At 50.6% G+C, this 25,226-nt stretch overlaps 8 protein-coding genes across 8 annotated transcripts; 5 read left to right on the forward strand and 3 right to left on the reverse strand.

Moving 5' to 3' along the window:
* Nucleotides 1-9: 9 nt before the first annotated feature.
* Nucleotides 10-3,533, reverse strand: BDV17DRAFT_270376 (Hid1 family protein). Its single transcript, XM_073758684.1, has 8 exons — nucleotides 3,278-3,533; nucleotides 2,594-3,221; nucleotides 2,447-2,544; nucleotides 2,147-2,389; nucleotides 1,746-2,099; nucleotides 1,457-1,700; nucleotides 896-1,404; nucleotides 10-838 (listed from the first exon to the last, which is right to left on the reverse strand). The coding sequence occupies exons 1-8, from the start codon at nucleotides 3,371-3,373 to the stop codon at nucleotides 323-325; spliced, it is 2,688 nt and encodes an 895-aa protein (XP_073612894.1). The 5' UTR covers nucleotides 3,374-3,533; the 3' UTR covers nucleotides 10-322.
* Nucleotides 3,534-3,668: 135 nt separating this feature from the next.
* Nucleotides 3,669-4,933, reverse strand: BDV17DRAFT_270378 (nuclear pore complex component-domain-containing protein). Its single transcript, XM_073758685.1, has 3 exons — nucleotides 4,796-4,933; nucleotides 4,496-4,734; nucleotides 3,669-4,440 (listed from the first exon to the last, which is right to left on the reverse strand). The coding sequence occupies exons 2-3, from the start codon at nucleotides 4,714-4,716 to the stop codon at nucleotides 3,864-3,866; spliced, it is 798 nt and encodes a 265-aa protein (XP_073612895.1). The 5' UTR covers nucleotides 4,717-4,734; nucleotides 4,796-4,933; the 3' UTR covers nucleotides 3,669-3,863.
* Nucleotides 4,934-5,080: 147 nt separating this feature from the next.
* Nucleotides 5,081-7,215, forward strand: BDV17DRAFT_160721 (uncharacterized protein). Its single transcript, XM_073754666.1, has 4 exons — nucleotides 5,081-5,707; nucleotides 5,764-6,137; nucleotides 6,200-6,862; nucleotides 6,920-7,215. Exons 1-4 carry the CDS (start codon nucleotides 5,167-5,169, stop codon nucleotides 7,013-7,015), a joined length of 1,674 nt encoding a protein of 557 aa, XP_073612896.1. The 5' UTR covers nucleotides 5,081-5,166; the 3' UTR covers nucleotides 7,016-7,215.
* A 30-nt stretch (nucleotides 7,216-7,245) lies between these two features.
* Nucleotides 7,246-8,394, reverse strand: BDV17DRAFT_293874 (uncharacterized protein; the record flags this gene model as incomplete). Its single annotated transcript, XM_073762716.1, has 2 exons — nucleotides 7,246-8,222; nucleotides 8,295-8,394. 2 exons carry the CDS (start codon nucleotides 8,392-8,394, stop codon nucleotides 7,246-7,248), a joined length of 1,077 nt encoding a protein of 358 aa, XP_073612897.1.
* A 1,175-nt stretch (nucleotides 8,395-9,569) lies between these two features.
* BDV17DRAFT_270384 (uncharacterized protein) lies at nucleotides 9,570-10,091 on the forward strand. Its single transcript, XM_073758686.1, has one exon. The coding sequence runs from the start codon at nucleotides 9,670-9,672 to the stop codon at nucleotides 9,916-9,918; it is 249 nt and encodes an 82-aa protein (XP_073612898.1). The 5' UTR covers nucleotides 9,570-9,669; the 3' UTR covers nucleotides 9,919-10,091.
* Nucleotide 10,092: 1 nt separating this feature from the next.
* BDV17DRAFT_160748 (putative ABC transporter) lies at nucleotides 10,093-15,716 on the forward strand. Its single transcript, XM_073754667.1, has 3 exons — nucleotides 10,093-10,483; nucleotides 10,541-11,027; nucleotides 11,078-15,716. The coding sequence occupies exons 1-3, from the start codon at nucleotides 10,359-10,361 to the stop codon at nucleotides 15,347-15,349; spliced, it is 4,884 nt and encodes a 1,627-aa protein (XP_073612899.1). The 5' UTR covers nucleotides 10,093-10,358; the 3' UTR covers nucleotides 15,350-15,716.
* A 1,066-nt stretch (nucleotides 15,717-16,782) lies between these two features.
* BDV17DRAFT_270389 (putative ABC transporter) lies at nucleotides 16,783-22,646 on the forward strand. The gene is made up of 6 exons (XM_073758687.1): nucleotides 16,783-16,957; nucleotides 17,020-17,881; nucleotides 17,928-20,630; nucleotides 20,677-21,995; nucleotides 22,042-22,141; nucleotides 22,443-22,646. Exons 2-5 carry the CDS (start codon nucleotides 17,512-17,514, stop codon nucleotides 22,069-22,071), a joined length of 4,422 nt encoding a protein of 1,473 aa, XP_073612900.1. The 5' UTR covers nucleotides 16,783-16,957; nucleotides 17,020-17,511; the 3' UTR covers nucleotides 22,072-22,141; nucleotides 22,443-22,646.
* Nucleotides 22,647-22,905: 259 nt separating this feature from the next.
* BDV17DRAFT_283527 (putative MFS allantoate transporter) lies at nucleotides 22,906-25,065 on the forward strand (the record flags this gene model as incomplete). Its single annotated transcript, XM_073760370.1, has 9 exons — nucleotides 22,906-23,178; nucleotides 23,265-23,412; nucleotides 23,461-23,491; nucleotides 23,551-23,817; nucleotides 23,884-24,101; nucleotides 24,156-24,485; nucleotides 24,577-24,670; nucleotides 24,736-24,933; nucleotides 25,047-25,065. 9 exons carry the CDS (start codon nucleotides 22,906-22,908, stop codon nucleotides 25,063-25,065), a joined length of 1,578 nt encoding a protein of 525 aa, XP_073612901.1.
* Between the last annotated feature and the right edge of the window lie 161 nt (nucleotides 25,066-25,226).

The raw sequence follows: 25,226 nt of genomic DNA on the forward strand, positions 1-25,226 counted from the left end.
GCTTTATGTCCGCTGGGGCCTGGGAGCATGCGGAATCGATTGGCTGGAGTTGATCAATTCCCCAGTGGACTTGGCGGCCCATGTCAGCAGCCAGAAAGAAGCAAGCATTTGCCCACCTGCCCTGAGATGCCGCTTGGTATGGGGCTCGCCAGATCGATATCATTGATATCATTTCTTGTTATCGGGCCGATAGATGAGGAAGATCTACCGGGACTACTCAGTTATACCGCATGACAAATCTACAATGGTTCAATCGTTATACAAGACACAAGCTAGGTATCTCAAGGCAAAAGAAAAGAAGAATAAACACAATCATCGTCTACTAAACCTCGCGAACCGACGGAGACCCCGAGTTGTTTTGCGACTCGGGCTGCGTGTTGTTTCGCCGCAGACTCAGGTTTCCAATCCTCTGCACCAGGTTACTTCCGACCGCGTCCACCGCACCCTTGGGCGCCAGTAGTGTAGGACCCTGCGCGGCTGCCTCTTGCACCCTGAATAGCTTGATTAAGGTTCCGTTCCAGACACCGACTGTGCCTGGCGTTGCGCCAGCCGCGGAGCCGACCACCATCTCCGAAGAGAAAATGAATCCCCACAGCAGAGACTCGTACCAGCCCATCGAAAGAGCTGACCATTCGAAAGAATGGACACAGGCCGGAGCAGGTTCGGTGATAATGCTCTGGATTATAGGGTCTTCTGCGAATGAGCGAAGATTACTGATAAGTGCGCGGGTATCGGAGTTAGAGGACGACTGGAAAGCGTCCTCGGGAATGTTGGGTATGATGGCAGAGATGATAGTAAGGATCGTATGCAGTGGGAGTTCGGGTAACCAAGACTCAAGCTTAAATCAACATTAGTGGATTGAACACACCGTATCGAGGAGGATAGAGTAACTTACCCAAGCCGCAGTGGGCGTAAAGCCATTCGAAGATGGCGGGAAAACAGTCGACATGCTGATCTGACTTGTCATGCTGTTTTGTCTTGAGAACGACGGCTGTCCCGCTGGCATCTTGCCCCGAGCCTTCTCCGACATGCCTCGAAGCTGCAATGGTACACTCTCATCAACTACGGAGGATATTGACTGTCTGCGAGACGTCTGGACGGACGCCGAGTCTTGTTCCGGCCTATGTTGTCCTTCGCCCTCTTCATCCGAGTCGTACCCTCCGATAGCGAACGGATTGTTTTCCTCTGGGATGCGGCCCAGAGCGGGTGACCGCGCCCCAGAAGAAAGACTTGGATCATCCTCGGCAGCCGAAAGAACGGGACTGGAGATAGAGTCACGGTTCTCGGACTTTCTTCGTTGGTTTTGTCGTTCTATCTCCTGCTGACCACTTTCAAGGGTGAATTCCCGTACCGCTTCGAACCGTTTCCTGTATTTAAGGATTGCATATACCAGGAAGGGGTTTTCTGACCATCGTTAGTAAGTCGATGAACGAAGAATCCAGGAAGATTGACGCACTCGTAAATTTGTGCTCGAGAATCGCATTAATAGACTCGAGTATCGAAGCAAGTAGTGCATGATTCGTCTCGTTGGCCAACAGAAAGCTTGGCGCCGACATGGATGTGAATAATTGTAGGACTTTGGCGCATGTTTCCGCAACCAAATTCTCGACGTAGGGCGCAATGTTATTAATCACGGCAAGAAGAGCTGGATACACGGCAGTCAAGTTGCCTTTGCTCTTGGTGATCAAGGTGTGGATGGACTACAACAGGTTAACAAAGTCAGTGAATGATGATGATAGACGTACTATAAGGAGGAAGTCGGCGTAAGATCCTCTGAAACCGGGTATCCGGATACTCTGCGGCAATGTTTCTTGTCCTTCGAATTTCTTGTTCAGACTCTTCCCGAAAGTAGGCTCAGTACTCATCGTTTGTAAGATGAATATGCACATCCGAACGACGCCTTGTTTTGCCGGATCGGACTTGTAAGTGATGCTGTAGAATATGCAAAGAACGATGAAGTCGTGTGAACGATTCGAGTCAATGATGAATGATCTGAACCGTTTGTTGCATTGTAGGGCCTCCCAGAAGAGAACCAGCATCTCCGGTGCCCACTTGACCGACTTCTGGCTACCGGGGAGATAAGCTGTCGTTGCTTGCATCTGGAGATATCAGTAACTGTTAATAATTCTTGGGGAAAACAACTTACAGGCTGGTTTAGAATCCGGGTCATGCCATCGACTAGGAACTGAAAGTCTTGCGGTCTGTGCAAGCGACCAAAATAGTGACGATAATAGTTCTTTGGTGGATTTCCACGGCCATCCTCCGGAACAGGATATAGAAGAAGAACTAGAAGGAACTGCAGACAATAGATGACCAAGATTTGTCTAGGGTCTCTCCATACAACATGGTCATAGGGAACTCTCCATGAGGCAGGGTTGTACTTGATTGCCTATAAGAGGTATAAGTCAGTTGCCGTATACTGTGATAGCAAGCACGTTGAACGCACTGTGTTCAGAAGGGAGCATAGCAATGTCAATACGGCCTGTTTCTCCTGGCAAGTTGTGATGTACGTAATCGCCCTGACACCTTGAACCGGTAGCAGGCCTAGATAGGGGTAAGCTAGAGTCCGACAAAGATCCCGATTGTGACTTACTGGATGACATGTACATTGCCTTTCCGGTGATTGTGAGCAGTAACCGAAGGATCTCGCAGCGGTTATTCTCCAATTCCCTAGTAGAGCCCATCGAAGTATTGCAGCCGACACCACTTTGCCAAATCGAGTATGAGACCTTGGACTTTGCGGAAGGTAGCTTTGGAATGGTAAAGTCTGCGTAGAAGAGAAGGTCCATGAGGGTATCGATCAACTCCTCAGCCAAGGGTTTCACATCTTCATAGTCGTTGGCACGGGGAGGTGCCTGATCCTGCCCGTCTTCCGCCTGCGCTTCGTCGAAGAGCACATCTGCAGCCAACTGAGCCTCCCTGGTCTTCTTCTTCCGGCGAGCCCAAAAGAATTTCTCCTCCCATTCTTCCAGATGCTCCGCTTCGTACACGTAGGGGAGGAGGCGGGTGAGAATGCGAATGCAGTTCAGCGCATCTCGGTCGGGCGCGAGATCCGGGTCGGGGAAGGAGGGGTGGTTTTTCAGAGCCGTCAAGCGGGAGGTTATAGAGAGCAGTAACGTTTCGAAGTTCCCTAGTGCGTTATCGCGTGTCCGTCGTATGTCCGCTGGGGTGAACAGGCTGAAGACATCCTCCGTGGATTCGGGGAGCTCCCAGAACTGCACCTAAGTTGTCAGCATCCGGACATGAGATCCCACCAATTCACATAAGGGGAACTTACTCTGGTCCAGTATGGATCGTCCGCAGGGATCTCCTTCTCCTCCGATAAGCGAAAGATTCCCTGCTTGAAGACTAACTTGGACTCCGAGGCTCCCATCTTGAACCGCCGACGTGACGTTTAGGTTCTTGTCCTCATGCAGCAAGTCATATGAAGTAATTCTTCGATAAAATGATCCCTGAAGCGTCAGAGTAAGGAGGATGGGACCGCAAAGAATGGTGCGGCGCGCAGGTAAGCGTAGTGAAGTGGTGAAGTTGGCTTTCTTGGAAGTTCGATGCGGGTACGGTACTTGCGTTCTAAGCTGGAGGCGTGTACCTTGTCATATCCGGGGCCTCCCCACTAAAAAAAGGCCAACGGTAACGTCATGATAAAACACGCCAAATCTTGTATGACATTTTGAGGCAGGTGATTTAACTGGGATTTAATTTGATTTCTCTCTAGGATATAAGGGAAAACTTCAGAATACTGGCAATGCTGTATGCGCCGCGCATATAATAACCTAAAAACCGAACCGAACACCTCCCGAGAGAAACACCACTTGAAGAACAGAGCTACATAACATACGTTTGGGACCAGTAGAGGCGCCGCTTCAGAAGCTACCATTGCTAATAGACGGACGTCTGCTCCGCTCATACAACCACTTGTTGTTCATTCCCAGACTTCCCCGCTTTCCCCCGGCCGGCGAAGGAGTCGCTGGCATGGCAATCGACTCTTTGAAAGGGGATATCCGATTGAGCGGCGAAGATGAGCCAAAGCTCGGCCTGCGTGTAGGCTCTCTTCCACCATTCGCAGCTTTTTTGTGTAACAAAGGGCTGGGAGACGGAGAGAAGGGCGTACTAGACGAAAATCGAAAGCTGGAGGCGCTGGCGCTGTTGGATAACGGCGACCCAGAGTGACTGGCTGGACTGGCTGCCCTGGAGGAAGAAACACGGTACTTCGGCGGCGTCACATAGGAGGTTGCTGGGGTCGGAGAGGATGTCGCCGACGGATTCAGCCCAAGAAGGGCTCGCTGGGTCGGCGTAAGAGGAATATCGGAAATTTCATCCTTCGGTCGAAAGAGGGGATATAATGCAACAAGGATGTTGAAAACGAAGACCAATTGCAGGATAAGCAGCGACAGGTCGGGGTATGTTGGAAGTTCGGTTGTTCTTTGGATCCAACGAGAGCTATGGCAACGTGGTTAGCCTGACGAACGACAAACCCTCGATCAGGATTAAATACTAGGTTCTGAATGTATTCCCAAGAGTCCAGGTCGCGAATAAAGCGACACCGTTCCATATGAGTTTCCTCACATTGCGATCCCCGAAAGTCCCCGCATGCTGTCGCCGCACAATTTCGTTCAATTGCGGATGACGCCACTTGCCAGGTGTTTGCGACCGTTCGGGGGTAGGTGTAGACGTAGGCGTCGGTTTGGGAGTCGAAGGAAGAGAAAAGGACGCCATCGTGTTTGCAAAAAGGGACTGCTGAAGGTTAGCATTGCTTAAGGATTGAAGACCAAGGGTGACGGTGGTGAGAACTTACCTGAAAAAAGAAAGACAGATATTAAACGAACTTACCTTACCTTGATTGAGAGAATAATGACACTTATTATGCCATTTACATGAATATCAATTCACAATGCATTTCTCAGTTGTCATGGCCGGCTGAGAGATTGAGGTTGAGGTTGTTTTGGTGAACTCTCAGGGACAACGGGGAGCCAAGCGCCATTGCCGCGACAGTCTTTCCTTGAAGCGTCTAGGCAGCTAAACGCGCTAACCCCACAGTAACGGTTGCTCAACCAGCTCACGTCATCCGACACTTCGCTGCCTATCTTACATCCACTTTGTCTGGGAGCGAAGACCGATCGATGTCTTTACGTTGATACGGCGGATCCATTCATCAAGCTATACAAAATGACATCCGGGGCAACAATACCTGGGAAGCTGGATGGCTTGGTCGGCGATGTACTAGCTGACTGGAACCTGTATACCAGCTTGATCGCCGGCGCTATTGTCACCCTCGCCGTTGTCTCGTTCGTCACCTCCAGAGACCCCGAAATTCACCCCTTCTTACTTGCTCGTCAATCGACTGCATTTCCTGTACGACAGCCAGGCGAGTCTGCTGCTCACCGCAGCCTGGAGACTCCGCATGGATTCCCGCTCAGATCTGGTTTGAATGTGAAGGACCCTGATGCTCCAAAATGGACAAGCGGACGCAATGGTGACTTGCGTGATGTCTGGAAAGCCGCAGTACGGGGGAAGGTCGAAGAAAATAGCACTGCCCCTGGTAAGCAGGGCAAGATCTTTACGGTGCTAGGCAGACAAGCGATGGAACACTCCTTGGATCAGATTACGGCTGAGATCAATGTTATCGGAAGACGTCTACAGTCAGCAAACGCCAAAATCGTTGCCGTTTGTTTGACAGATTCCGTTGAGCTTTTGGCCTCTATCTTCGGTAAGCGCTCGCGCCCTCCAGCTTTGACCTGCAGAATATGCTAACGACCGCGTTAGCTGGAGCTTTCTATGGATTCAAGGTCGTCCTCGTCCCCCACAATCTTGCTGCTGAACAATTGTCTGGGCTTCTTCAAAAGTCTCAGGCGGATTCATTGATTTCCGAGGCGGGTGCGGTCGATCTTCCCGAGATTGCTGGAAAGAACAAACAGCTCAACCATGTCATCTGGGTAGCGAAGCCTGGGAGCCGACACATGGATTGGAATGATGTTCCCAAAGAGGTCGAAGACCACCTAGATGTGGCCGTATGGCATGAGCTTGTGGATGAAAAGAAGGAACTGACTGGGCTGGAAGTTCCTGAATGGGACCCTAGCTCTCCGTCTCCTACCTTGTCCACTTTGTGGTCGGGTGAATTTGTCGAATATGGACTAGAGGTATCCCTCCTAATGTTCTGCTACGACAACTAGTGCTGACGATCATTCGATCATCTAAACAGAACATAGTGGCAGGCATTGCCGGCTTAATCTACTCCTTTCCTCGAACTCAGCGACTCAACAGTGACGACTTGGTTCTCTCGATTGATTCACTTTCGCGGCTGTACCCCCTTTGCCAGGTTTTCGGTGCCCTGTTTACCAACGCCTCCGTGGCTCTTAACTCCGTTGCCGGGGAAAACGTTGACTTCGCTCTCGCTACCGTTGGGGTGTCCCCAACTGTCATCATCGCGTCCTCCCGCACGATATCCGAGTATCACGCCAAGTTCATGAAGCCTCACTCCGGGCTTCTGTCCTCAGTGGCCCGCTGGTTCCAGGTGCGGTCACTCGATGCAGGGAACATGCCTTCTCAGGGCTTCTTCAGCAAGCTCGCAGCCGTCGGACCCACCGCGGAGCTTTCACTTGATAGACTTCGCCTGCTCTGCATCGCACACCGCATCGACGAGACTTCCGATGTCCGTTTAGACCACGAGCAGTTGACCGATCTTCGTGTACTCACTGGAGCCCGTGTGGTGTACGCCCTGACTGGCCCAGGTGTTGCTGGTGCCATTGTGCAGACCAATGTCTTCGATTATCGCCGTTTTGACGGACCGAGCCACTTCGGTGCACCATTAAGCACGGTTGAGGTTCACCTCACTGGCATATCTGACGAATCGGAGCAAGGCCAGGTAAGTTTATTCAGGATAGCCAATTGCCTTACGAGTCATCACTAATTGCTTTGCTAGCTCACGGTTTCTGGTCCCTCAGTTATTGGTGGAAAGACGACCTTGCCGGTGCAGGCTCGTATCCGTGATGACAATACCTTTGATTTGTGCTCCTGAAAAGGTGCTAGCAATGACCTCTACAAACTCTGCAACGAATCTTTCGGAATTATTTCTGTTTGAGTGTTTACATTGCGGCCTGTGCAATAATCAGGATATAGCGTATTTCAACGTTTCAGCGCCAATAGTATGAGAAAATCCTTCGCGATAGGCATAGCTTGTGGTAATAAATGCTTTGAGAACTAATATACAATGGTATACAAAGATGAAAAAGAAGCTCAAATTCAGCCCTAGTGCAGCAATTGAGCCTGAATCAGACCGATGGTAGGCTTCTCCACAACATGTTCGGGCGGGGCGCTCTTTATCTTTCCGATAATTGCCCCGACCTCATTCATGCTAGACCTGGCTTGTTGCGCAACCGCCCGATTGCTCGTGATACCATCCACTTTGAGCGCAAGCTTCAATCCGTTGTAAGCCGGCACAAGCTGTTGCAGGAGGTGATCCAGAGCAACCCAAGATCGCTCACTGGTGCTGAGGTTCGCCGCTTTCAAGCTCGCAGCAAGACGCTGGACTAGGGACTCAAGTCCACTGACTACGACAGTATTTTGACCTGCCAGGGCGCTGGCCGCGCTAAGTTCTAGCAGAGTTGCAGCGACGAGGGGAGCCCTCTTGGGGTCTCTCTCTGGTTCAGCAACGGCATGTTCCGGGGCCTCCATCAGAACAACAAATGATTTTGCAATGCGAAGGATCTTCAGGAGCTCGGGGCCGGTGAAATCAGTTTGTTGAGCCTCCAGATGAAGTTGGAAGAAGAGTCGATCGACACGGTGGGTGTCATCGAGAGTGAGGTGTGTCTCCTTTGCCTGCTGCGCAGCCATCAAGAGGGGACCCAGGCCGTTGGTCTCTCCAGCTTTCCTAATCAGCCGTTCAAATTGTCTGTTACGGAGGCTCATGCCAGACTTGTAAAGCCCAGTAAGAAAGATGACCAGGTTGGACCAATTTCGTGTCTCGGCCATGAGGTTGATAACGCGAACCGCATCCTTCCTTGTTGGTGTTTTGAATGGGTCGATTGGGCGAAGCTGATAGGGTTCTTCTTTCTCGCCTATGGGTACAACAATCGGGTGTTCCTGGATTTTGTGCTGGTGGCGGGATTTATACATCAGGTTCCGTTGGTTGTCGTTGAGCGCATGTGGAATGAACAGCTCGTCGCGGAAACGGTTTAGGGTGTCATTGAGTTCGCGGGATGATGTCGGCATGAACGAAGGGATAGCTGTCCTGAGGTTAGCATGACGATTCCATGTGAAGAGCATTGGACAAACGAATTGAGAAGGAGGTTTCTCACATCTTGCTGACCATGCTCGCTTTTGAATAAGGCTGATCGACTGCTGGAGGGCGTTGGGGCTTCGGCAGCGGAGCAGTCTGCCCAGGGCGTTGTGCGCCATTTTTATGCGTAATGAGCACTGAGACAGTCTGTATTCAGAAGAAGAACTTGAATTTGACAATTGTGTAATGAATTTCTTCTGCAGAGTCGAGCAATAGTCGCTGGTGTCGCGCGGAGTTGTAGGCGGCAGAAAAGTTCCTGGCGGTGGTGGTGACCAACCGCAGTCGGCAGAAATTTGGTTCCGCCTTGTGATAATTGTCCTTCGCCAGCCACGGGTAACATTGTTCGACATCAACCGTCATACGCAGCCATGGCAAGCGTCTCACATTTGACCCGGCAGCTGGGCTGCATGAGGTCGCTGGCGAAGCATCAGCCCTTATTTCAGTCTCAATTCAGGACGATCTCGACGGCATATACACCGAAGCCCGAGCCTGTGCCTCTACCTGCAAGCCTCCCCAAGCAGTTCCTCTCTCAGTTACCCGAACGATTGAGACCTCACGGTATATACCTTTCGGTCCTCTGGCTCTTTCATCCCACTAACACATTTTGTAGAGCCCAAGAAGATCAAGATCTACCCTCCTCCGCCCTCGTCTCGCGCCGTGTGCAAGGATCCGTTAGCGACAGTCAGAGAATCCGAATTGGCTATACTCGACCCTACGGGGGAACGCAGGGCGCTTTTCGACTACCGTCGGAGCACCCGAAGTGTGAAGGTTGGCGATATTGTACGAGTCACTTTCAAAAACGGCGATCCATTTTCCGGTGTCTGTTTGAGTATCAAACTGCGCGGCGTTGACACCTCATTCTTACTGCGTAACGAGCTTACGAGGGTTGGTGTCGAAATGGTTGTCAAGGCCTTCAGTTTGAATGTGGAGGGTGTCGAGATCGTCCAGAGAGCAGAGAAGAGGAAGAGAAGAGCCCGGCTGTATTACATGAGGTGCGTATCTTACTCCATTCCCCTGCCCGGGTGCCGTGCAAGCGCTTTAGTTCCGAGTGTCTCGACTGACAGCCCGTTTCAGAAAACCCAAGCACGACAGGCGCAGCGTCGAAAACATCGTGGCGAACTACTTGCGACAAAAATCTGCCATGACAGGACAAGTATCGGTCGGCGGGAAGAGCGGGAAGAGCGGGAAGAAGAAGAGGTGATTAGCACATACACCTTTTTGATTGTTGATTTGCCTTTGTATTACTACCAGCATTATGTACATTGAATCGTGAATATGACTATATCTTTTCTTCGGCTTCTTGAAGCTGTTCTCGACCTATTCAGCCGGCAGTCACACTAGACAGAAGCTTAGCCCCAATTATCCAGGGCGTTCATTGAGAGAGTCAGAAGGCCATGACCAAGATGAGAACACTTTCTATAGCTCGATCCTTGCGGACTGCCTACGTACCCCCAACCTCCCTCGCGTGTCAAGCACATGAAGAGTATGGGCAGTCGGAACGAGGAAACGGCGGCTCTTCCCCGCACAACACCAAACGCATCCTGACAACACTCTCGATTGCGAGGCTCTCAAATTGCCGTCACCTACAGCGATCTCCGTTGCTAAGGCTGGTTTGCTTCTTTTTGACGAATTCTCCGGGATGATCATCCATGCTCAATCAAGAGCGGGGCCCCCATCCAGCCTAAGTTCTGGGCGCCAATACACTATGACCGCGCCATGCCTTGGTCAGTTACAGTCGCGAGAAAGATTCACCAGACGCCTGGTGAGTTGATTGGACCAATTTCAGACGGTCAATTTGCCAAACGCAATCGATTCCTTCGGGATGGATTCTAGACAAAGATCATTATGGCTGGACAAGAAATCAGGGCTGGTCTTCTACTCTAATAACCGCAAGACAAAGCATTGGCAACAGTTCGCTCTGCTCGGCAGAAACCTGTTAGCCTAAAGATGATGGCTTTTATCTATTTCCCTCCATACATAATCCGGCTCGTGTGACGTTTTCGACAGTCGCTGGCGCTCCTCGTTTTGAGTCCCCTTTGTATGCTGTCGGGTCACGCCGACACGCACAAGGCCCTCAGAGAAGATGTTCCTCTTCTTTCGGCAGACGTGGACTTTGACGATTAAGAATCTGCTTGTTGTCCTTGTTCGTCCTTTCTTTACGACAGTTCTTCGAGCACTGGTTCTGCCAGTATGCTTTGTGGCCTTCATGTCCGAAGTCTCACCATACATCAGGACTCCAATGCACGTCTAACCATATTATTACAGATCATATGCGCGAAACCTGTTCATTGAGCCAGCAACCTACGGTATTGGCAATCCAACTCGCGTTCAGTCGTTCTCTGATGCGCTGGAATTCGCTGGCGCGGGAAGGAATAGGTTAATCTTCGTTGACAACGGTCTTGTTGATGGTCCGATCGAGCAGGTAATCAACGAGGTCGCGGAGCCAGCGAGGGCGAGTCAATATGAAGTCCATATACTTTCCGATGAAGCAAAGATGCGAGAGCTCTGTCGAACATCCCTTCGTGGAATGTCCAGATGCATTGCGGCCGCCATATTCTATTCGTCTCCAACAGAGGGCCCGGACGAAGCCTGGAACTATACAATCAGAACAGACGCAGTCTTGGGCGAGGGTATTGATGTGCAGAGCTCCAGCAACGATCAGCAGATATATCTCCTTCCTTTCCAGCGTTCTATTGATTGGGCCATTGCTCGTACCAATACGTCGTTTGATTCCAACAATCTTCCAGAAGAGGTCTTCCCACCTTGGCTTACTAGCGCCTGGGCTCAACTAACATATCTCAGACACTGGAATATCCGTATACGTCCCTGAACGAAGAAGAGCGGGAGGACCAAATCCGGACGCGCTATATGGGAGCAATCATCGATGTTATAGCCATCGCCATATTCATAGGCATAGTGGGCGTGACATACCAACTTACTGGTCTAATCGCCATGGAGCGGGAACTGGGCATGAGCCAGTTGATTGATTGTATGATGCCGAACTCGTCTCCCTGGATGTCTCAGGCAGCCCGGTTTTGCGCATCACATCTCGCCCTGGATATTGTTTATGGCCCGGGCTGGATAATTATGGGGGCAATCTTGAAAGCCGGCGTATACAGCAGGACATCGGCCGGCATCACGCTGGTATACCATATACTCACTGGCCTTGCTCTATCTTCCTTTTCAATATTCGGTGCTTCATTCTTCAAGAGAGCACAGCTCAGTGGCATTTCCGTCGTCCTTGCATGCCTCCTTCTAGGCGTTGTAGCCCAGATGGTGCCAGCGAGAAGTAATGGGGCGGTCGTTATCCTTGCCCTCCTGTTTCCTTCCATGAATTACGTCTACTTCTCTATCTTTGTGGCTCGGTGGGAAAGAGAGAACCTCGCCGCCTCGCTAACAGAAGCAGCGCCAAGCAACCCATGGAGCCTCCCCGGCATAGCCCTGTGGGTGCTTCTAATTGTCCAGATTATTGCCTACCCAATTCTAGCCGCCGCGGTGGAGCGTATGTTATATGGTACTGCATCGAAAAGTCGACATTCTTTCAATTCCGATGCCTCTGTTGCACTGAGTATTCGCAACTTTACCAAGATTTACAGACCGGGATGGTTTTACCAGACAATTGGAAGGTGGTTCGGTAGCAACCGTCAGACTGTGCATGCTGTTGATAATCTTTCGATAGATGTCAACAAAGGGCAAATAATGGTCCTGCTAGGAGCCAACGGATCGGGCAAATCTACTACCCTCGATGCTATTGCAGGCCTCTCGAAGTTGTCCTCGGGAGATATCAACATAAATTACAGCAGAAAGGAACCGAGATTTGGTTTTTGTCCACAAAAGAACGTGCTCTGGGACAATTTGACCGTCAAGGAGCATGTGACCATTTTTAGCAAACTGAAATCGACTGGGAAAGCCGATACGCACGGACAGATCATGCAGCTTCTGGAGGATTGCGATCTCAAGAACAAGATTAAAGCACGTTCGAAGACGCTCTCTGGTGGGCAAAAGAGAAAAGTCCAACTGGCGATGATGTTTATTGGTGGCTCTTCAGTCTGCTGTGTGGACGAGGTTTCATCTGGCCTTGATCCAATATCCCGAAGAAAGATATGGGATATCTTGCTGGCCGAGAGAGGATCGAGAACAATCATACTGACTACCCACTTCCTGGACGAAGCGGATTTGCTTGCTGACCATATTGCAATTCTCTCGAAAGGTGTCTTGAAGGCTAATGGATCGAGTGTTGGGCTGAAGAATCAACTCGGCTCCGGTTATCGAATTCATGTTCTCAATGTACCAGGATCCGAACGGGCAGCTCAAACTCGGTTTCAAGGTATTGCAAAGGAGGCCCATTTTGACGAAACGGTGTACACGGTCCAAGGTTCCGCGGAAGCGGCCCAATTCGTGTCGGACTTGGAGCACGAGGGCGTCACCGAGTATCGTGTTAGCGGGCCTACGATCGAAGATGTTTTCCTCAAGGTTGCGAGTGAACTGGACGCAGAAATCCCGAAGAAAGAAGGCGGCAGTAGTGATTTTGTATCTGCTCGAGACAATGATGGAAATGCCGACTCGCTACAACTCATGACTGGTCGCCGTATCGGGTTAGTGCTCCAGACGTGGCACCTGTTCCGCAAAAGGTTGACTATCCTCCGCCGAAACCCTCTGCCTTACCTCGCGGCTTTTCTGATCCCTGTGGTTGCAGCAGGGCTTGTGACATTGTTCCTTCAAGGAGTCCCGAAGCCGGGGTGTTCAGGGGAAGATTCCTACCGTACACCTGAATCCACAATCGCGGATCAATGGAACGATCTACTGCTCGTTCTTGGGCCCTCTGCCAGAGTACAGCCAGAACTTCTCGAGAGCTTTGTTGCCTCTATGAGTGATAGACTTGATGTCGACCCAAGTGATTCCGACAATACAGGCCAGCCATCTAACAATGGATCCCATTTCAATACGGTCGTCACCTATCCAGAATTCGAGAACTATATTGAAGCCAACTATGCCAATGTCACTCCTGGTGGTGTCTATCTTGGGGATGATCTATGGCAGCCCACAATTGCTTGGAAAGGGGATAATGCCAACTTCCCTCTTGCTGCGATCACGCAGAATGTGCTAGATCGACTTTTGACTGGAATGAATATCAATATAGGATTCGAATTTTTTGACATTCCTTCGATGCCCGATTTCTTCGATGTCCTACAGCTTATCGTGTACTTTGGCCTTGCTATGTCAGTCTATCCGGCTTTCTTCGCATTATATCCGACCATTGAGCGCCTCCGGAATGTCCGCGCATTGCATTTTAGCAACGGTGTCAGGGGCCTATCCTTGTGGCTGGCGTATACATCCTTCGACTTCTGCATTGTTTTAGCATCCAGCGTCCTTGCAGTTATAATTTTCAGGGCCGTGTCCGACATCTGGTATCACATCGAATACCTTTTTGTGGTTTTCTTCCTCTATGGCTTGTGCAGTACGCTATGCGCTTACTTGGTGTCGCTCTTTACGAAGTCGCAGCTTGCAGCTTTTGCTTTTGCGGCCGGCGGGCAGTGTGTCGCATTCCTTATCTACTTCATTGCGTATATGTGCGTACTCACTTACGCCCCGACTGACAAAATTGACTCCTACATCGACGTTACTCATTACACTATCGCCCTCATCTCACCGTCCGGAAACCTGCTCCGAGCCTTGTTTACATCCTTGAACTTATTCTCAATCCTCTGCCGGGGCGAAGCAGGTCGAGAGATAGCCTCTTACCCAGGCGAGATAGGTCTGTACGGAGGACCAATTCTCTATCTCACTACCCAGTCTATCTTCCTGTTCGCTCTCTTGGTATGGATTGAAAGCGGCTCCCCCCTCGTCTCTTGCCTAAAGTCCAAGTCCAAAGCGAACGACGTTGAAGAGAAAGAACAAGTTGCCCGCGAGATTGCGGAGGAGATTACCCGTGTGTCCGACTCAAAAGACAACCTACGCCTGCTGCACGTCAGCAAGACGTTCAAAAAATTTGTCGCTGTCGAAGATATCACTTTTGGCGTCGCGGCCGGCGAGGTCTTCGCCCTACTCGGACCCAACGGTGCCGGCAAAACAACAACCATCTCCCTAGTCCGCGGTGACATTCAGCCAACACGCAACGGCGGTCAAATTCTGGTCGATAATATCTCTGTTTTGAAACAGCGCGCAGCCGCACGGTCGCGCCTAGGTGTTTGCCCGCAATTTGATGCAATGGACCAAATGACAGTTCTCGAGCACCTCGTCTTCTACGCCCGCATCCGCGGCGTGCCAGACATCACCCGCAATGTCCGTGAAGTCATCCGCGCCGTCGGTCTCACGCCCTTCAAACACCGCATGGCGACGAAGCTTTCCGGTGGCAACAAGCGCAAACTGTCCTTAGGTATCGCGCTAATGGGCAACCCCTCCGTTCTGCTCCTGGACGAACCCTCCTCCGGTATGGACGCTGCCTCGAAGCGCGTTATGTGGCGGACACTGGCGGCCGTCGCACCGGGACGCGCCATAGTCCTCACAACACACTCCATGGAAGAAGCAGATGCGCTCGCCCATCGCGCTGGAATCATGGCTCGGCGTATGCTTGCACTGGGGACAACGGACGCTTTACGTTCCAAATATGGGAACATGTACCACGTGCATATTGTTCACGCACAAGCACCACATACCAGTGACGAGGATATGGAGAGAATCCGCGACTGGGTGATGGATACCTTCCGGGGTGCCGTCATTGAGCAGAACACATATCACGGACAGCTACGCTTCAGCGTCCCGGCAGACATGTTCCAACCCAACGGGGACAGCCAAAGCTTGACCCCCTGCGACATAGAGACCAGTGACGAGGCTGAGATTCAGCCGATCTCTTCTCACTCTGGAATGTCGACACTTATGAGCTCGGGAACGACGACCGGCACGGGGTCCGAGAACCTCAGAGTGAGAAGCGGCGTAAGCAAGCTCTTCTCTAAGCTCGAGCAGAATAAGGCTGCGCTGGGGGTGGAGCATTATTCTGTGAGTCAGACGACGCTCGATCAGGTGTTTTTGACTATTGTTGGGAGGCATCATATCAAAGAGGAAGGCTCTGCTTAGTCGGTGGGCTGATTGGAATTTGAGGTTCCTGTTATTACATCAGGTCCTTGGGCTCTAAGAACTCAAGGCATTTGGTTTCTTGTTTGTATGGTTACTCGGTATATATATGCATAGCATCTATATCTACTCTTGCTGACGCAGCTCCGATTGCGGGCTTTCTGTGTCAACTTCTACCTGCAAGACATCTCCAATAGCCGATGATCGAGACCTTGGGAGAGATTTGATATCCTGCATTCGTCCAAGGGCGCAACTTGTTAGAAGGGGGTTGTCATTTGTGACAAGGCGGAGTGCGCCCTGCGATTAGCCCAAGATTTATAGTATCCCTCAGCCAAGAATTGCCAACGGGCATGCATACCTACAACAGTCAAGAGCCTACAGTCTTTTGCAGTGACTCGGGCTCAATTACCGCAGGCTCGTATATGTATTGACACAGGGTTTCAGATAGCCCCCGAGAGAATGCCAATGAGAATGTTTCAATGCCTACCGTTAGAAGGCGCATCACGCCTTATGATTAACATGCCCTATAATTAGCTTGGAATTCTTGAACACTATATCACGATGAGAATAAAAATCACTCAAAGACCAAGATCAGCACTCCCCGAATGGTCTTTTGCATCATTGATGGATCAGAAGACTGATTAAAGTCATCGACTGAGTCAAATTGGATTGGACCCTCGTCCTGACCTTTGAAGCCTCACTATACGAAAGTGGCAAACACTAGATGAGGACCGTGCATGTTGATTTCCCCGGCAATCGAGATTCGGAGACTCGGCTTAACAAGAGGTATGCCTTTTGTCCAGGGATCCATGCTTTCTGGTCATGCGGTGAGAGCTGCAAGTGCAGCGCCTCCGACTCCACGTTTTTGTTTTTGTGACATCCAAATCCTGGCTGCAGGGTTGTGCTCTGAGTGGTTGAGAAAATGCTACGCAATGCAGGCTGCATGCTGTGGCTTGAGGGAAGTCAGTGTTTGTTCCGTGAACGGAGTTGTAGTGGCGAACAGGAAGAGAAGAGAACAAAGGCACTGAGGAGAATGGCTCGAGGTACAGGCCACTTGTCTAAGCTTACAGGCCACTATACCTGATTAAGTAGTTATCCTTTTAAGTCACTATACTTCTGTTAGGGTCAGGCTAAGTAATTTAGGGTAGAGGTTAGGGGATAGAGTCCTGGTTAGGGACCTTCAGGAATGTGATTAAGAGGTAGAGCAGCAATGAAGTTAGTTACTTTATTAGCTTAGGGGCCTGTAAGCGGAGACAAGTGACCTGTACCTCGAGCCATTCTCGACTGAGGAGGTGAGCGTAGAATATTGCCCAATGCGGAAAGAATTGAGGTTAATCCCATCAACGGCGGCCTTTGTCCGGAGCAATTGTTCTTCTCCAACCTCTCGAAAATATCACCCCCCACATCATCCGGGGCCATTATTCTCCCCCGAGTCTGACTCACAAAGCTCGGCTTGGTCGATTATTAATCCTTATCCTGGATAATAGCTTGGTTTGAAATTTGACACGCGCTCAGCAGCTTGGCATCTCGTCTCCGTCGAGTCGCTATGGCAGGCCCAGCCGGTTGTCGGCAACTGCCGACCTTTCCCCAAGGACTGTTGGGCTTTGCCTGGTGAGTGAATGCCACCTTCTGTGCCTTAGCGTGGAAAATTCTAATGGCTCAACTTCCTCAAGCGGTCCCCGATGTCTCCAAACCATGATTCAGATGAAATTGCCAGTGATAGCTCACATGAAGCTGCGAATGTTTGCAGACGCTGCCTAAACAGACCCTCAAGGGCTCAACACATGCATCCCTTGCTGTGTCCGTGCCCAGTATGAAGCCGTCGAATAAACTACCCCCTTAGTCTGGACTTCAAACCGCTGGACTAGTATTCCATGTGGGGTGCCTGGGTCTGGAGCAGGGCAGGATGCATTTTCGTGCCACCCTCCTCCTCCCTGTCTAATCGCCCTCTCGCTTAACTACTATAAGGTTATAACTCCTACTGCTAAGTTTCTGCGCTTCTGCTTTTCGGCTTAGGGCCTTTATCTCCGGCTAACTTCTGGAAGTTTTTTCTCGCTATGATAAATTTCCCCGGATAATTCGTATTCCTTCTTGTCTCATATTCTCCCCCAAGCTCGTGTGTCCGTACAACACTGCTGATATAGCACTAGCGTGCTCTCACGGCCATGGACGAAAAAGAGAGACCGGGAGCATCTACTGGGTCAGATGCGAATACCATCGACTCAAGCTACGAAGAGAATCGCGAATGGATTCGACATAACAATCCCCAGGGTGATGTCTCTCATAACCTTGGCGTTAATGTTGAGAGGGCTGAGCATGAGTTTGCTGAGCTGAACAGGGAGCTTTCCAAGATCTCCTACCAGACTCAGCGGCTCTCAAAGCACGCTTCTAGGGTGTCGAAGAATGAAGTTCACAGCAAGGATGTAGAGAAATCTGCCAGCTCAACCGACTCTGTTGAGTCTTGGGATCTCGAAACTGCTCTTCGGGGCAATCAAGCAGCGGAGCTAGAAGCTGGGATCAAGGCCAAACACATTGGTGAGTTCCCGACGCCCGCCACCGTAGTCTCATGCTGATTCTGCAGGCGTTATCTGGGACAATCTTACAGTTCGTGGAATCGGCGGCTCCAAAAGCTTCATCAAAACCTTCCCCGACGCCATCGTGGACTTCCTTAATGTTCCCGGACGTATCATGGACTGGACCGGACATAGCAAGAAAGGCAAGGAGATCGACATTCTCAAGGACTTCCGCGGCGTGCTACGAGCCGGTGAAATGGTACTCGTTCTTGGGCGGCCCGGATCTGGCTGTACCACATTCTTGAAAGCAATCACAAACCAACGCTTTGGCTACACCACGGTAGATGGTGAGGTTCTATATGGCCCGTTCGACCACGATACCTTCTCGAAACGATTCCGTGGCGAGGCCGTCTATAACCAAGAAGATGATGTCCACCAACCCACCCTGACCGTCAAGCAAACACTTGGCTTCGCGTTAGATACAAAGACTCCTGGCAAGCGGCCAGTGGGTGTGTCGAAGGAAGAATTCAAAGACAAAGTGATTCACATGTTGCTGAAAATGTTCAATATCGAACACACTGCCAATACCGTCGTAGGAAACCAATTTATTCGAGGCGTTTCCGGCGGCGAAAAGCGTCGAGTCAGTATTGCAGAAATGATGATCACATCGGCTACCGTTCTGGCGTGGGATAATTCTACGCGCGGTCTCGATGCCTCGACTGCCCTTGATTTCGCCAAGTCGCTGCGCATTATGACGAATATTTACAAAACCACGACCTTCGTCTCACTGTATCAAGCCTCAGAAAGTATCTATAAGCAGTTCGACAAGGTCCTGGTGATTGATAGCGGTAGACAAGTCTTCTTCGGCCCTGCCAGCGAGGCACGAGCGTACTTTGAGGATCTCGGATTCAAGGAAAAGCCTCGCCAGACCACGCCAGACTATCTCACATCTTGTACAGATCCATTCGAGCGGGAGTATAAGGAAGGATGGGACGAGACTAATGTCCCGTCTACACCTGAAGCTCTTGCAACCGCTTTTGACGAGTCCTCCTATAACCAGAGACTCGCCACGGAGATGAACGACTACCGGCAGCAGATACAACACGAGAAAGATGTCTACGAAGACTTTGAAATTGCCAACCGAGAAGCAAAGCGCAAATTCACCTCCAAATCGTCGGTCTACTCCATCCCATATTACCTGCAGGTCTGGGCCTTGATACGGCGTCAATTCCTTATCAAGTGGCAGGACAAGTTTGCCCTGAATGTTTCTTGGATCACCTCCACGGGCGTTGCCATTGTCCTTGGGACCGTTTGGCTGAACCTTCCCAAGACTAGTGCTGGTGCGTTCACCAGAGGCGGCCTACTATTTACAAGCTTTCTTTTCAACGGATTCCAGGCGTTTTCCGAGCTTGCTTCGACAATGATGGGGCGAGCCCTAGTGAACAAACACCGTCAATTTACTTTCTACCGACCAAGCGCGCTTTTCATAGCGCAGATATTCGTTGATGCTACATTTGCCATTGCCAGAATTCTCGTCTTCAGTATCATCGTCTACTTTATGTGCGGCCTTGTTCGGGATGCAGGTGCCTTCTTCATTTTCGTGCTGCTCATTTTTACGGGCTATATCAACATGACGGTCATCTTCAGAACCATCGGCTGCTTATCACCTGCATTTGACCACGCAATGAACTTTGTCTCGATTCTGATCACCTTGTTCATCTTGACTTCCGGATATCTTGTTCAATGGCCGAGCGCGCAGGTCTGGCTACGATGGTTCTACTACATCAACCCTTTCGGACTAGGGTTCGCTAGCTTGATGGTCAATGAATTCAAAAGCCTCAATATGACATGCACCAGCGAATCGCTGATTCCTAACGGCGAGGGATATACTGATATGAGCCACCAAGTGTGCACACTTGCGGGTGGCGAGGCAGGTTCTCCAATAATTCAAGGTGAGAGCTATGTGTCAACCACATTCAATTACAATCGGGCAGATCTCTGGCGTAACTTTGGGATCATGATTGCTCTCATAGTCTTCTTCCTGGCGATGAACTTGTACTTTGGCGAAGTGGTCCGATTTAATGCCGGCGGCAAGACGGTCACCTATTACCAAAAGGAGAATGCCGAGCGAAAGCGACTAAACCAGGAGCTGGAGGGAAGGCGCGCTACTCGACAATCGAAAGACCTGAGTGCCCCTGGAGCTGATGTTCCTGTCACTTCGAAGCCTGTTTTAACATGGGAGGACGTATGCTACGACGTCCCCGTGCCGTCTGGAACTCGCCGGCTGCTCCACAACATCTATGGATACGTCCAACCTGGTAAGCTTACAGCCTTGATGGGCGCGTCTGGGGCGGGTAAGACAACCCTACTGGACGTTCTCGCAGCAAGGAAGAACATTGGCGTGATAGGCGGTGATATCTTGGTCGATGGTGCTAAGCCCGGCACGTCTTTCCAGCGAGGCACTTCGTATGCGGAGCAGATGGATGTGCATGAACCAAACCAGACAGTCCGCGAGGCACTGCGCTTCTCTGCCGACCTTCGTCAGTCATATGACGTCCCGCAGACGGAAAAGTATGCATATGTAGAAGAAATCCTGTCGCTATTGGAGCTGGAGAACCTCGCAGATGCCGCCATTGGCACTCCCGAGACTGGTCTATCCGTCGAGGAGAGGAAGCGCGTTACCATTGGTGTCGAACTGGCCGCGAAGCCAGAAATGCTCTTGTTCTTGGACGAGCCTACTTCTGGGCTTGACAGTCAATCCGCTTTCAATAGTAAGTTACCTCGATGGAATATGTCTTTCGTTTCTAACAAAAGCAGTTGTTCGATTCCTACGCAAGCTTGCTGCTGCCGGCCAAGCTATCCTGTGTACAATCCACCAGCCAAACTCTGCACTGTTCGAGAACTTTGACCGGCTCCTGTTGCTCAAGAGCGGAGGAGAATGTGTGTATTTCGGCGACATTGGTGAAGACTCGAGCATCCTGCGGGCTTATTTCCGGCGCAACGGCGCAGAGTGTCCACCTGATGCCAACCCCGCTGAGTGGATGCTTGATGCCATCGGCGCAGGTCAAACTCGCCATCTGGGTAGTCGTGACTGGGTTGAATTCTGGAGAGTCTCGCCGGAACGGGAGAGTCTCAAGCTCGAAATTGTCGAGATAAAGGCTAGACGGTCAGAGGTTCGTCAGAATCAGGCGACAGAGACAGCTGACAAGGAATACGCAACGCCGCTTTGGCATCAAATCAAGACCGTTTGCAAGCGGACTAATATCGTCTTCTGGCGGTCTCACAAGTACTGTTTTACACGGCTTTTTACCCACATCAGCATCTCCTTGATTACCGGCCTTGCATTCTTGCAGCTTGACAACTCCCGTGCTTCGCTGCAATACCGAATCTTCGTCCTATTCAATGTCACCGTTATTCCGATTATTATTATTCAACAGGTCGAGCCTCGATACGAAATGTCGCGCTTAATCTTCTATCGAGAAGCAGCGTCAAAGACATACAAGAGCTTTGCTTTTGCAGTATCTATGGTTATTGCTGAGATTCCGTACTGCATTTTGTGCGCTATCATCTTTTTCGTGTTTCTCTACTACATACCCGGATTCCAGGGCGCCCCCGATCGAGCAGGCTACCAGTTCTTCATGATCATGATTACCCAACTGTTCGCTGTCTCCCTAGGCCAGATGGTCCAGGCTCTGACCCCGAACAGTATGATCGCGTCCCAGTGCAATCCACCACTCATGATTTTATTCAGCTTGTTCTGCGGAGTCATGATTCCCAAGCCGCAAATGCCAGGATTTTGGCGCGCCTGGTTTTACGAGCTCGACCCGTTCACCCGCATCATCAGCGGGATGGTCACGACGGAGCTGCATGAGCGGCCTGTTGTCTGTACACCTGCTGAGTATAACAGATTCCAGGCTCCCGAAGGCCAAAATTGTGGTGAGTATATGCAGGCATTCTTTGCGAGAGGTGGGATCGGGTATTTGGCCAACAATGCCACGCAAGATTGCGAGTACTGCGCGTATAGGGTTGGGGATGAATATTACCAAGCGTTCGAGATGCGCTTCGACAACAGATGGAGGGACTTGGGGATTTATGCGGCTTTTGTGGGATCGAATCTGATTATCTTATTCCTGGCTGTGAGTCTTTGCCCAGTGATTCAGGGTCACTTGCTAACAGATCTAGGCTCGCTACCTGAACTTCAACAGACGATAAGATGAGATAAATATAGGGTGATCATATGATACGAAGAGAGAAGTAGGACAAAAATAATAGCTGAATAAAAGTCAGTGATTCTATGCTTATCAACTCCTCGGAGCCGGAGTAGACAGTAGTAGGAGTGGGTTTATCCCCGGATTCTCCCCGCAAATGCCCCACCCACTGCAGCTCCCTTCCTCTTTTTTCCTTGTCTCTTCTCCCTCTTCTCTCGTTCATCAGTCCGTCTTCTCCTCTTTCTCCTGCTCTTCCATCAGTTTTTCCACCTATCAGGTCATTGTCCCAGCCAGCTTCATCGGCCCTCGTCCGAGCTCTCGCGGCACCCACGCTCGCACCTCATTGACTCCCTCTGTGTTACTGAGATCCTATAGGACCAACTGGTACACTGTCCTCTCGCAGATATGCCGATCCAAGCTTCCTCAGAAGTTTTCCCCACGCTTCCAGTTAACGTGGGGTTACTCTGATCCCCGCAAACGCCCCCATTTGCACCTCCGCCGTGGATAAGCCTGTCGCAGAGTGTCTATACTCTTGACGTAGCCCGGAGTAGATCCGAGGTAAACCTCGTCCAGACAAGAGGCGGCTTGTCTTGGCTACTCACGGCAAGCAGTTGTTGGGGCTTGGGGCTTGGGACTTGGTGTTGGAGTAACGACAAGAGACAGAGCACGTATCAACTGATCGTCATATTGTCCAAGGCCATGCCCAACTTTATTCTTTACTCCAGTGCTCCCCCAGGGACTGTTACATAAACCTGGGGTCTCCAAGTCTCCGGCAGTGGGCTGTCACCTCTTTTTCCCCGTCCTTTGCTCAAACGACTACAAGGAGAGACTCGACAAGATGGGCATTACATCTCGCCTCCAGTCGCTCGGCGGCTCGGACATCACAAAAGATAACAACAATGCAGCGACCGCCAACCATGACGAGGAGGTACCGAAAAAGCCGGCCTGGACGTGCGGAAAAGACGGAGATGTCGCGCAAGCGCTGTTCAATAACCCTGACGAACTGAATGAGGAGATCGATCCGGCCGAAGTGCGGAGGGTGCTGTGGAAAATCGATTTTATGATTATTCCCTATTTGGCTGTTTGCTATGCATTTTTCTACATTGACAAGGTATTTTGCGCTTTTCCCTGCCTTTTTAGCTATGAGCTGGGATGGCTCTACCAGAATGAACGCATGGCTGAATGTTGGCATGGCAGACTACTCTGAGTTATGCGGCTATCTTTGGTATTGTGGAGGATTTAGAGCTCCATGGGACACAGTATAGCTGGCTGAGTAGTATTTTCTACTTTGGGTTCTTGGCTTGGGCATTGCCTACCAATCTCATGCTCCAACGGTTCCCTATTGGTACGTATCGAGCGAAAGGCACGTCTACAAGATGCTAACAATCCACAGGAAAGTACCTCGGCATCAACATCTTTATGTGGTACGCCTACTTTGAACACTCATATTCCATCCGCAGTGCAAGCTAATATCTACTCGTAGGGGCGTTTTCCTGATGATTCAAGCGGCATGCCACAACTTCACCACTCTCGCCGTCCTCCGAGCCCTAGGTGGTGCCGCCGAGGCCTGCGCAGACCCTGCCTTCATGCTAATAACCAGCATGTGGTACACACGACGCGAGCAGCCCGTACGTATGGGGCTGTGGTATACTGCCAACGGTCTGGGAATCGCCCTTGGCGGTCTTCTCGGTTACGGAATTGGTAACATCAAGGGTGCGCTTCCGAGTTGGAAGTATGAGTTTATCGTGATGTATGCACTTTCAGTTTACCACCCAGGCATGAATTCGGGCATAGTCGCTAACCCTATTCAATGTAGTGGCGCACTCTGCTCAGCTTGGGGTATCGTCATGTTTATCTTCCTCCCCGACTCTCCCGTTACAGCACCCGGCCTCAGCCCACGAGAGCGCCGAATTGCAATTGAGCGATTGAAGGAGAACCAAACCGGTATCGAAAACAAGCATCTCAAGCCGAAGCAGGTTCTTGAGGCGTTTACTGATTACAAGCTTTATTTCTTCTTTGTGTTGGGCTGCGTGTGTACGTCTTCCCCCCTGCTCTACCACAAACATCGCTAACCAGGATAATGTAAAGGCAACATTCCCAACGGCGGTATATCCAACTTTGGCACAATCATCATCCAAGGTTTCGGATTCTCCACGCTTGTAACAACCCTAATGCAAGTGCCCTACGGGTTCCTAATCGCCTTCTCGATCCTGCTATGCGTTTATTTGAACGACCGTTTCGAGAACCGACGCTGCGTGTTCGTCCTCCTTTTCCTGCTCCCGAATATTGCGGGGGCATTTGGCCTGCGCTTCGTGGCTCAGGAGGAGAAGGTTGGACGGCTCATTTGCTATTATCTTACTGGGCCGTATAATGCGGCGTTTTGTCTTATTTTAAGTATGCAGGTTGCCAATACGGCTGGTATGTACTCTTTATCTTTTATCAACCATTGACCCCCAGGCGAGCTGGATACTGCGAGAACAGATTACTAATAAATGCTTCTGGAAAACAGGACACACAAAGAAAGTCGTCACAAACGCAGTCCTCTTCCTGGGTTACTGCACGGGTAACATTGCCGGTCCGTTCTTCTACAAGGATGACCAAAAGTAAGCCCATTCCTCCCCTTCTTTCTCAACAAACCATCCCAATCACTAACAAATCAAACAAACAGACCAACTTACTCCCTCGGAATCTGGTCCATGATAGTCTCCCACCTCATCGAGGCCGTGCTAATAATCACCCTGGGCATCTTACTCCGCTGGGAAAACAAGAAGCGCGATCGCATACAGAGCCAGATGGAGGGGGGACTGGAGGGGAGGGATCTAGGCGCAACGGCGTTTTTGGATCTGACGGATCGGGAGAATTTGAAGTACGTATCCCTAAGCTTTCCTTTACTTTACAGTATCCCTTCTTTCCTAGTCTTTTTTCTAGTTTCGGATAATTTGGGAAGAAGAGAACGACTAACTGGTTGGTTTTGTGCAGCTTTCGGTATATTTATTGAGTTGATAGAAAGAAAGGATATGGGAAGGAATGACGAACATCATGAACGGTTTCGTTCTTGGCATTCGGTCTGGAAAGAGACTTGGGGGCTTGGTGATTGTTCGGTCTAGAGGAAGGAATCTAGCTAGAGAGAGACTGCTTTCTGATGCGAATGCGTATTTG

This window comes from Aspergillus undulatus (assembly GCF_047715775.1).
Source record: "Aspergillus undulatus strain CBS 261.88 unplaced genomic scaffold BDV17scaffold_46, whole genome shotgun sequence".
Taxonomy (NCBI): Eukaryota; Fungi; Ascomycota; class Eurotiomycetes; order Eurotiales; family Aspergillaceae; genus Aspergillus; species Aspergillus undulatus.

Excerpts from the sequence above, each read along its gene's own strand:
- BDV17DRAFT_270376 (XM_073758684.1), bottom strand. The coding sequence starts at position 3,373 with ATGGGAGCCTCGGAGTCCAAGTTAGTCTTCAAGCAGGGAATCTTTCGC. Across the intron at positions 2,545-2,593 it reads GGCAATGTACATGTCATCCA|GCCTGCTACCGGTTCAAGGT; the intron begins GTAAGTCACAAT and ends ACCCCTATCTAG. Across the intron at positions 1,701-1,745 it reads ACGCCGACTTCCTCCTTATA|TCCATCCACACCTTGATCAC; the intron begins GTACGTCTATCA and ends AACCTGTTGTAG.
- BDV17DRAFT_270378 (XM_073758685.1), bottom strand. The coding sequence starts at position 4,716 with ATGGCGTCCTTTTCTCTTCCTTCGACTCCCAAACCGACGCCTACGTCT. Across the intron at positions 4,441-4,495 it reads GGGAATACATTCAGAACCTA|CTCTCGTTGGATCCAAAGAA; the intron begins GTATTTAATCCT and ends ACGTTGCCATAG.
- BDV17DRAFT_160721 (XM_073754666.1), top strand. The coding sequence starts at position 5,167 with ATGACATCCGGGGCAACAATACCTGGGAAGCTGGATGGCTTGGTCGGC. Across the intron at positions 6,138-6,199 it reads TTGTCGAATATGGACTAGAG|AACATAGTGGCAGGCATTGC; the intron begins GTATCCCTCCTA and ends TCATCTAAACAG. Across the intron at positions 6,863-6,919 it reads ACGAATCGGAGCAAGGCCAG|CTCACGGTTTCTGGTCCCTC; the intron begins GTAAGTTTATTC and ends TTGCTTTGCTAG.
- BDV17DRAFT_270384 (XM_073758686.1), top strand. The coding sequence starts at position 9,670 with ATGACCAAGATGAGAACACTTTCTATAGCTCGATCCTTGCGGACTGCC.
- BDV17DRAFT_160748 (XM_073754667.1), top strand. The coding sequence starts at position 10,359 with ATGTTCCTCTTCTTTCGGCAGACGTGGACTTTGACGATTAAGAATCTG. Across the intron at positions 10,484-10,540 it reads GTATGCTTTGTGGCCTTCAT|ATCATATGCGCGAAACCTGT; the intron begins GTCCGAAGTCTC and ends ATATTATTACAG. Across the intron at positions 11,028-11,077 it reads CCAACAATCTTCCAGAAGAG|ACACTGGAATATCCGTATAC; the intron begins GTCTTCCCACCT and ends AACATATCTCAG.
- BDV17DRAFT_270389 (XM_073758687.1), top strand. The coding sequence starts at position 17,512 with ATGGACGAAAAAGAGAGACCGGGAGCATCTACTGGGTCAGATGCGAAT. Across the intron at positions 20,631-20,676 it reads CAGTCAATCCGCTTTCAATA|TTGTTCGATTCCTACGCAAG; the intron begins GTAAGTTACCTC and ends TAACAAAAGCAG. Across the intron at positions 21,996-22,041 it reads TGATTATCTTATTCCTGGCT|GCTCGCTACCTGAACTTCAA; the intron begins GTGAGTCTTTGC and ends TAACAGATCTAG.